General features: G+C 40.2%; 2 protein-coding genes across 2 annotated transcripts; both read left to right on the forward strand.

The window, feature by feature from the left end:
- The first annotated feature begins 4,128 nt into the window (after window positions 1-4,128).
- Window positions 4,129-6,845, forward strand: rpl34 (ribosomal protein L34). Its single transcript, XM_086166534.1, has 5 exons — window positions 4,129-4,164; window positions 4,553-4,624; window positions 4,713-4,812; window positions 6,514-6,617; window positions 6,720-6,845. The coding sequence occupies exons 2-5, from the start codon at window positions 4,560-4,562 to the stop codon at window positions 6,802-6,804; spliced, it is 354 nt and encodes a 117-aa protein (XP_086022660.1). The 5' UTR covers window positions 4,129-4,164; window positions 4,553-4,559; the 3' UTR covers window positions 6,805-6,845.
- Window positions 6,846-7,634: 789 nt separating this feature from the next.
- ostc (oligosaccharyltransferase complex subunit) lies at window positions 7,635-9,394 on the forward strand. The gene is made up of 4 exons (XM_086165806.1): window positions 7,635-7,853; window positions 8,185-8,278; window positions 8,361-8,558; window positions 8,804-9,394. The coding sequence occupies exons 1-4, from the start codon at window positions 7,715-7,717 to the stop codon at window positions 8,820-8,822; spliced, it is 450 nt and encodes a 149-aa protein (XP_086021932.1). The 5' UTR covers window positions 7,635-7,714; the 3' UTR covers window positions 8,823-9,394.
- The last annotated feature ends 1,131 nt before the right edge of the window (window positions 9,395-10,525 follow it).

The following is a 10,525-nucleotide window of genomic DNA, read 5'->3' on the forward strand; positions in this document are numbered from 1 at the left end:
AGGTCATGACTAACGTATTCAACAAATATCCTCCTTTGTGGTTCTTCAGTTGGGACATTTGTTTGAGTTCATTCATTCTGCTCTTGAAATAGTTTTGTGCCTTTTTTTTAAATCCAGTATTAATGATGGTTGAAAAGTTGGTAAACAGCAATATATCAAATAACATCAAATTAAATTAGGAAAACTTGCTGATGAACCACATAAGTGTAGTCAGTGGACTATGGAGACTTCCTCAGTTTTATGGAGCTCTGTAGAGAGAGTTCACTTGCTGCTTGACTATTTGGCTCAAACTTTTGTTTCAGTTTAGTCACCTTGGTCTTTAACAGTCCTTTCCAGAGGCAGCAGGCAGAATTTTCGGTCAAAAAGCCACACGCACTGCCTGCTCAGCATTGCGCAGCAAACCTGTAGTGACTAGCTGGATACACTGAAAAACTCCAAACTAATGTAAATCATCACATGATCAGACCTCTAATTCTGAAAGTCTTTGTGATATCAAATACTGGGCACTTTTGGTTGCTGGGAGAGATTTTTGGTACATTAGTGTCTCAATAAGACTCAGAGTAAACAAATGTGTGTTCTCTAGTTAAACTTTGAGTAAGAGTCTTTTTCTGACTGTTGAAAGCTAATTTTAATTCAGGCAGGATTAAATCCTGCTTGATATGTATTTGACTTGACTTGCATTTCTGGTGATTCTGTCAAAACATCATGTACATCATTATTTACCGGAAAAGTGACCTCTGATGGTGAAACATCGAGCAGTGATTTAATATGATCCATTACATGAGTCAGAAATGAACATTTCTCCCACAGACGTGACTCAACTTTTGAGCAGATTGTAGTAATTGAATTGTAAGGTTACGCTCTGGAATCAACAGCCATCACTGTACAACACAGAAACAAAGTTTTTTTCTTCTTACAGGTGTTGTGTGTTCTGGCCAGTTAAGTTTGCCAAAAGCCAAACAGTAAATAATAATAATAAAAGTCTCATTTCTAATATTCTAAAAGGCATCAATAACATTAAATGTTGTACAATAACTAGGATTCCAGGAGAGTTTTCATACGTATTCCATTCATTCATTATCTATACTGCTTATCATGCACTCAGGGTTATGATTGGGCCAAACCCAAGTGTCATATGACAACATTGTAGAAATTGTAATTAAATGTCTAATCAGTGACATTGATCCCTACATTTAAGTAACTGACAAGTTTTTAATTAAACAGAATGAAGCTACTCCTTATCCAACTGACTTTACTTGATGGATTTATGAATATCAGGATACTAATTTTTTGCCATATTGTCCAGCTCCATTTGTAGTGGCTGCCGAACTTACACTGTGCATTAAGGTAGAATAATTCACTTAAATAGATCTCTTTACCCGGGCCATGATCTCAGCTAAAATTAAAAAAAGAAAAAAATAGTCATATCACTCTTAATTTTTTTGTGACCTTACAGTATTTAACCATTGCAGAACAAAGCTAGAGCAGGACAAATAGGACAGAGGGGACAGATTGATCTGCTCACTCCATCCCTCATATCTGATAAGAACAGGAAGTTAACATGTGCTCTTCGTCCATGGGACCTTTGGCAGCTTAAAATGTCATAAAATATCAAATTGGTTAGCTTCAAGAGACCACCAGTCAGACCAGAGGAATGGAGAAGAGGCTGATTGTTTGGGTGGGCATTTTTTTAAAGCTGGGTTTAGGAGCTGAGTGATAAATCAGTGTTGCATTGATACTGGGGAGGCTGCATTCTGAGGTTAATCCTTGCACCCCCCCACCCCCCGCCCCCAGATGGCTTGCCCTGCTAGGCTGCAGCAATGAGCTTTGGGGTTGGAGGGTTGTGGTGTACAGTTGAATAGCATCCCTGCACGTGTGGTTAGTAGAAAGGAGGAACATGTCAGCTCCGGCCAAAGTATCACACCTCTAGCTTGGGCATGGGATATGAGGGGAGTTGCAAAAAAAAAAAAGAAAAAAGAAACTGTTCCATGCTATGATGTCACCAGGAAGGCAAAAGCAGAGCTGTAATTCTAATTTAATCGCAGTGGATTTATTAAACAGGAGCAGCAGGTTTAAATCTCAGCAGATTACACAGAATACCCAAGGAGATGTGGAGAGGAGGGGGCCAGAGAGGCTTGCATAATCAAGTGCACTTTAGGTGATATGGTTCCTCTTTCACCAGTCAGGTCTGATGAGCCAGAAAGTACGAGCAGTAATGTAAGACAACCTTATGGGGGAGGGAGGGATTAAGATCAATTACTTTTGACAAGCCTAAGATTTCTGACCATTTTTATTTGAGCTTGTGTGTGTAAGTGTGCAACTCCTCAGTATTATTTGGAATTAGTGCAAATCTTTTTGATGCCCTGTGTGAGAGACCTTTATTAGTATATCCTTTATATACTAATTTCAATATCTGGGAGAAATTGTTTATTTTTCCAAAGCTACACCCTTATGAACAAATACAATTTTTTTTCAAATACAAAATTATTATTTTAGCAAAATATAAGAAAAGATTCATGCATACTACTTTTTATTTATCCGTTTCAGTCTCTGGAGCAAGATTGTATATTAATAAAAGGATCTTTGCATTCAAAGCTAATAAGATGACCATCCCAATTCATACAAGAAAAAAAAAGTCAGTTATGTTTTAAATTTCAGACTTCATACATTTTCTCAGAATTAAATATCTATTTGGACAGATGGCCCTAAAGACCTCCTGCGTTTTAAATCCTAAACCCAATGAAAAATCAAGTCTGTCGCATGGGGGAATCTCAGAACGGGGGTTTCAGAATTTCCATCAAGGAAGACACTGAGTGTCTGAACTACAGGGAAGCTCAGGTAAAAAAAAATAACAATTTGGATTGTGGCCACGTGACATGTTGAGACAGTCGTGTTACAGCTAATCAAGTGAACAATGAGTCATTTTTTTGTGCAATATTTTAGTCACGCATCAGGAGCTTATTCCAAAAGTCCAAGTTAACGAAGTCATTTTCACTGTCAACCAAAAGAAAGTTCAAACACCCCCTTTGACCATATGTGACGTGCCAATGCTCAGAGCCTCAAAACTGTTGTCACTGAACTAAGCTTTTGCCACATGCCTTATCTAATAAGGATGCCAAGCTCTCCATCTGTTGGCTGAGCTTGGCAAATGCACCTCTTTGAAAGCCAGCCAGCTCCAGCTTTTTGTCCCTCATATTTTTAGACCGAAGGTGTGTTTGCTGCAGATATCTGGGAGTTGGCATTTGCAGCAGGACCAAAATAGGTGGAGCCAATAAGGGAGCCATGAAAGGGCAATCGCTCAGATGCTTTGAAAACAACAGTGGAGTGAAAGTGCAATAATTCAGCTTGTGTAGATTCTGAAAAAGCCATAGATGCTGTTGACTTCTTGATTTCAAGACGGTCAATCATATGTAGAATTACAATCCCTCCAACTATTAAACCAACATTGTTTGTTTGACTGTCATCAGAATCACTCAGAAATTACAAGAGCAGTTACATCAATATTTCGTGGAGTGAGTTAGAACTTGTAATACAGAGGCTAAAAAGCAGCAGAAACACTACCCCCCCTACCCCCATACAAACTACTTCAACCACATACATCGGGCAAAAGTTTTCAAAACTGCAATATTTTCATCCTGTCTGCGTCCCGTCCCATTTCATCCTGCGCATCACTCTGCTTCCATCTACTGGACAATATTTATACTGTCTTCAAATCTTCAAATTTGAAAAACCCTAATGGCATACCCAAGTTCATATATATTCACATTCTAGCAAATTGGAAGTACCTATATTCTTCGAAAATCTGAATTCAGGACTTAGTCGACATTACGTCTGGACCTATAACATGCACCATGAAAATTATGATGCTCGACAGTTATGTGGAACATTTCTCAGTGTAAATTTATTTATACATATACACAAACAAACACACACGCGCGCACACACGCACACGCACACACACTTTCATTCCCACACTTTGTATAAACCAAAAAAGGCCTTTCAAATGCTTATTCAGAAGTAGGTTTGTAGGTTTGGCGACTAGCGAGTGGGATGTTGTAGTTACCTTAACAACCAGCAGGGGGCAGACAAGCCACAAGCGGGATGGAGTTAATTTAACCTTTCGCCGCGCGTATGTCCTTCCTCTTCCGGTTGTGGCATCAACAGGTATGGTGGAATCTGTGTTGCTCTGCGACATTTTGCTTTTAGAATCCTGTTCAATCCCCTTCTTGGCTGTTACTAAGGTGGATTTTACGGCACAACGAAGTTGTTGACAACGTATCAATTCCAACAGTCGGAACATTTAATAAGATTGTTGATCCTGCGGTATATTTTTTACGCCGATTCCGGGCGACGAAGGCCGCTGTCGGCCCATTCAACGAAAGCTGTAGAGTTGCTTTATAAATCGCTTATTTTCCATTAAACAACTCGTAGGGGTAACGTTATCCGTTCAAATTCCAAAAGTGACATAACGTTTGGTTAGTTAGGTTGTAGCTAGCTATGTAGCTTTATTGACGCTACCAGGGTTAGCATCGCTGATCTGTCTTCTTTGCAGGTTAAAGATGGTGCAACGTCTGACATACCGCCGTAGGTTGTCCTACAACACCGCCTCCAACAAAACCAGACTGTAAGTGTGCTGAGCGAAGAGACTGATACTGAGCCGTCTAAACTATTATTGAATGAGCGCCATAACCGCCTCTTACTTATGGTTGCAGGTCACGGACGCCTGGTAACCGAATTGTGTACTTGTACACCAAGAAGGTTGGCAAAGCCCCCAAGTCGGCATGTGGCATCTGCCCAGGAAGGCTGCGTGGTGTAAGTGGCTGCACCTTGATTTTATATCAGTTCTGTAGTTTCAAACACCCTGAGTTGTATGTTTTCAGAGGTCAAGCTGAAACGTGCTACTTTTTCTATGGTGTACTAAAATGCCTTTTTATTGTTCTGTGCTGCTAAGAATTTACATGTCATTTAAGAGTATAAGGTGTCACTTATGTGAGTCAGCTATTGGCCTTTTTCATAGTCAATCCACATCATCAATATATATGTTTCTTTGATCTTGGTTCAAGTTTTATTAAACATGAATCTAGTCCTAGCATTTGGGATTAATTAAACACCTAGGATAACATGTTTTGTTTGGAGTTGTCTTAGGGTATATCTTTTCCAGTTGACCTTTTCGCATTCCAGGAGTATCATCAAAATAATTGTCATCTGAAGTAGTCTACAGTAGGCCACCTTGGTTGTCAGATTCATCTTCACCATGAGAGGTTTTTTTAAACTCAATCCTGTTTTACCGTATACCACTGTCGCAAATCCTTGGTTTTCAGGATGCGCTTGGTTCAAAAGTGGCTCATGAGCCTGATAATGATACACATTACCCCAATATGCATTCCCTAAGTTCTTCCTGCTGATTTCTTTAGGGCCCTTAGCAAACAAAGTAAAGCGGCTATCGATATAGAATGAATATAATGTTTCACATTTGTTCAACACTGATCAGATCAGTGTGTGGAGTACCTGAGAGAGCATAGTATCTCCTGTCTGAGTCCTCGCTGCATACAGCACAGGTGTTTGCAAATGTGGTGATGTGTCTCATGTTAGACTGCCAGGCAAAATATCTGGTGACATTCAACTGAGTTTAACCTAGTAGTGGTAGTTGCCCCCAGATAAATGTTTGAAAAATGTGTTATTTAAAAACAACTGAAACACTGCTTCAGGTTTTTACTAGAGGAATTGGTTTGTGTAAAACGAATCATTAAGCAGAAGTTAGGTGTAGGATTTATAGAAGAGTACTGTGGTGGGGCATTTTAAGCTGTGCAAGTTATCACAGCTTTTGATATGTTGCAAATATCAACTACAACTCAGCTTATAGTGACAATTCAACATTATCTTCAAAATAAATTTTGAAGTTTATACTCTGCAATACGGGGCTTGGTAATACTGCTATTATGGCCAACTAAAACTGAAAAGCCATTTGGAATTAAACTAGATTGTTATGCTTCTATTTCACACATGTTTTATCTTGTTGCTTTTGAAATTCTATATTTTGAATGTGCTGTTGATTTTTTTGTTTTATTCCTACTTATCAATAGAACATAATTTAAGATTGTGGGCATCATTGTTTTTCTCTGATAAATCTTTTCTGTTGTGAAAAGGTTCACACAGGAATTTGCTTTTTGTATCTTTGTTCAATAAGCTAGTTCTGTATTTTCCCATGGAGCCAAGAACATGCAGAGGAGATTTTTGTGATTTGTCTAATGGCTCAATCAGCTTTGACGGCGTAATTAGACCGAGGCGACACATTGCTGATGGCTCCCATGAGTTCCGAGGGACTTTGAAAAACATTTTTAACATGAATGCAGAAAATTAATTTCCTTATTTTTTTAGCCTGTATAATGCATAATAGCAAATCAAATATTCTTAATTTTTAATGTGGGACCATGTTTAGACTGCTGCTGTGTCAGTGGATGTCTTTACTTGACACTAGCTCTCCTCCAATGACTGCCGTTTGTTTTCCTGTAGATTCGAGCTGTTAGACCTCAGGTTCTAATGAGGCTCTCCAAGACCAAGAAGCATGTCAGCAGGGCCTACGGAGGCTCCATGTGCGCCAAGTGTGTGCGTGACAGGTAAACAATCAGTTTTAGAATGTATTATATTCCAAGCACATGCAAATAAAGCTTTTGATTCCAATTTTCAAGAAATGGTTCATGCACTTCTTTCATTCTCAGAATCAAGCGCGCTTTCCTGATTGAGGAGCAGAAGATTGTCGTCAAGGTGCTCAAGGCGCAAGCTCAGAGCCAAAAATCAAAGTAAAATGTGTGTTTGTACCTCAACAATAAAAAAAAAAAATTCAACCTCCTGTCATCATTTATCTATCAGTATAATTTTTTCCACAGTTTTTTGGTATAACATTTGGCTAACATTTAATAAGAATTCAAAGGCAGGGCTTACGCATAGCTTTGTTTTCCCTTGATTTGCCGTTCACACCAAAGGATGTAGCTTTCCAATCTCAATGTGTCCTGCAATGACAATAAAGGCAATTTTGATTCTTCAGGTAAAGTTTTTCAATTTTTGAAGACTGATCTTTCAAGCAAACTTCACTATCATCTGCTTGAGTATGCCCTGGGAAAGAATTCAAGGGTGATAGCAAAGCTCAATTCAACCACAAGCTCAAACAAACTTGACAAATCACTGCAACCAAAGGGGAGCATTTGATTTTAACGTGCGGGCCTACAACACAGATAATGGAAGAGTCAACATTCAAATTCTCCCAACGATTTTCCCCAAAAGGTACTAAAGACAGATCCAATGTATTTCAGTCATAAGCTAAACTAATAAAACTAACTCATAAAAGAATTATTGAATAGCCAGCTGCATCACAGGCAACTAAAACCCCCAACCTTGCAAACACAACGTCAGTGGCTGCATTGTAGGTGCAGGGGGAAAGGGACTTCAAAATGGATAGAAGCACATGTAGGCGGGCTTTCTTAAAGTTACTGTATTTTAAGGAAAAAAAATATAAAGATCTGTCTTTTAAGGGGGACGTCCCAGTCGAGTTACATTCGTGCTGAACTCTGCTTGAGCTACAGTTCAAGGGAATATGACGAACAGCACACACACATCCGGACTCTGTGTACTTCCGGGACACGTCACTTAAGTCGCCCTCTGACGTGCTGTGCAGCGGCATCAGCTGAAGAGTAGACGGGACATCTTTCCACAAACCATGGAGACTTTGTACAGTTTACCGTTTGCAGTGCTCGAATGTCCGAACATCAAACTGAAGAAGCCGTCATGGCTGCACATGCCGTCCGCCATGACGGTGTATGCGGTTGTAATCGTGTCCTACTTTCTCATCACAGGAGGTAAACTAGCTTGCTAAGCTAACATTGATGTAGGCTGCTGGCACTGTGTCTGTAAAGGGAAACTTATTATTCTAAAACCGACTACAAAAAAGAAAGAAGACTTCGACTCTTAAACGAACGCGTTCAAATCAATAACAGAAAGCAAGCTGCTTAAAAATATACACAAGAAAGGAAGTACACTGCTAAGCTAGTAACACAAACCAATGGAAGTCTTAAGTGTCTGCCAAGCGGTGAAAATGCAAACTGCTCCGACACTTTCAATGCTTTTATCTTATTTAGTCATGGTGCTCCTTCAAAAGTTTAATGTCATGACTCATTTTCATCACCACAGGTATCATCTACGATGTCATAGTCGAACCTCCCAGTGTGGGTTCAATGACTGACGAGCACGGACACCAGCGACCAGTGGCCTTCCTTGCGTACAGGTACGATTTCTCACACAGATGCAGAGTTCGTGGACTTACCATGAAACCAACGTAGCTCACACGGGCCCGTTGTTTTCTCCAGAGTAAACGGACAGTACATCATGGAAGGACTGGCATCCAGTTTCTTGTTCACGATGGGCGGCTTGGGCTTTATCATCCTGGACCGATCGAATGCTCCCAACATCCCCAAACTCAACCGCTTCCTGCTGCTCTTCATCGGCTTCGTCAGCGTCCTTCTCAGCTTCTTCATGGCCAGGGTGTTCATGCGCATGAAGCTGCCGTGAGTAAACCCTAAGCCTAATTATCTTTGTAAACTTCAAATCATGGTGGTTTACAACTTCGCTTACATGCATTTTTATGTATCGTCTTGCAGATTTTAATGTCATGTCCTCAGTTACCACTTGACAAATTAACATTTGATGCTACATAATTACATGTATTTACACATGTAATGTATTACAGAGCTCGTGTTCAATCTTATTCCACATTACGGTTTTATCAAATGATATTCCTGTGTGTTTTCAGGGGATACCTCATGGGCTAAACATGCAGACAGAGCACCTCTATTGATGGACCAGGAGGAAGGCCAGAAAACATCAAAGAAAAAAAGACTGCCCAGCAGGGTGTGAAAGTATAACAGTTATGTCTTTTCATGTGGCAAAAACAAAACAATAAAAAACAATTCATAAGGACTGATAGCACTGATGGTGTTTTAGAAAAGGGGCCTGGTTATACTTACAGGCTCACTCAGGCTTTGTCTCCCTGACGTCAACAACCTCCTTTCCTCCTTTTGTCCTGTTAGAATCAAAGTCAGTTTATACCACACCCCAAAGTATCACTGCTTTGCACTCATATTATTTTTTGTTAATGTCAATAAAATCAGGAAAACTGAGCAGAAGTTAGAAGCGTACAGACAAACTGTATGACAAAGTTGATGGGGAAGAAAAGGGGAAAGGAAGAGGTGGACGTTGGTGAGGCCGAGTCACTGATTTGTCCAAATCATTCAGTGGAGACCTAATGTTTTTTTTTTTTTGTTTGTTTTTTTATAAAGACATCAATAATAATACTGCCAGATACACTTTTGTAAGAGATGAAGAATAAATGTTTCTTTTCAGAGCTCCTTGGGTTTGTGATTTTGTTTTGGGGGGGGTTATCCATTCATGTCTGAAGTAGTCTAAAATTTGGACAGTTCAACTGAAAATGACGAACAGCACACACACATCCGGAAACTACTTCTGGGACACGTCACCAAAGTCACTCCTCTGACGTGCTGTGCAGCGGCATCAGCTAAGGAGCAGATGGGACATCTTTCCACAAAACATTGGAGACTTTGTACGGTTTACCATTCGCAGTGCTCGAATGTCCAAACATCAAACTGAAGAAGCTGTCATGACTGCACATGCCGTCTGGCATGATGGTGTAAGCAGTTATCGTGTCCTACTTTCTCATCACAGGAAGAAAACCAGCTCGCTAAGGATGACCCTGACTCTGTAGGATGACTCTGGTGACAAGAAAAATAAAGAGGACAAAGGTAGAACAGAGGGCAAAGTGGTGAATGCTGAAAAGGGAGGTGTGTTGTATGGTTTTCAGGGTGGTGTTTAAAAAGGCTCTGGGTGGACAACTACAGCTTACGAGATCAGGAAGAGGTAAGAGAGTACTTGGTGTATTGTCTGGAAGGAAAGTAGATCAGGAGACTTGGTGGTGGAATGAGGAAGTGCAGGAGATTATACAGCTAAAGATTATACAGCTAAAGCAGTTTGCATAAAAGAAGTGGGACACTGAAGGGACTGAAGTGAACACATAGGAGTACATGGAGATGCAGTGTAAGGTAAAGGTAGCAAAGGACAAACGATGGCCATATGATGACTTGTGTGCCAGGTTGGACAGTAAGGAGGGCGAGAGTGATTTATACAGAGATATAGAGAGGGAAAGAATGTACAACAAGTTTGAGTGATTAAGGATACAGAAGAAAATGCATTCACAAATGCTAGAACAGTGATGGGAGGATGGAAGGAGTACTTTGAAGAGCTGATGGATGAGGGAAAATGAAAGAGGCAATGGTAGAAGACAACAAAGTAGTCTAGATCAGTAAAAGTGAGGTGAGGAAGGCATTGAAGAGGATGAAGAGTGGAAAGGCAGCTGGTCCTGATGATACACCTGTGGAGGTATGGAAGCGTCTAGGAGAGGCAGCGGTAGAGTTTCTGGTTAAATTATTTAACAGGATCTTAGACAGTGAGAGGATGCTTC

This window comes from Fistularia commersonii, chromosome 19 (genome assembly GCF_037954325.1).
Source record: "Fistularia commersonii isolate RoL2024-O1a breed Wild chromosome 19, RoL_Fcom_v1.0, whole genome shotgun sequence".
NCBI classification, from domain to species: domain Eukaryota; kingdom Metazoa; phylum Chordata; class Actinopteri; order Syngnathiformes; family Fistulariidae; genus Fistularia; species Fistularia commersonii.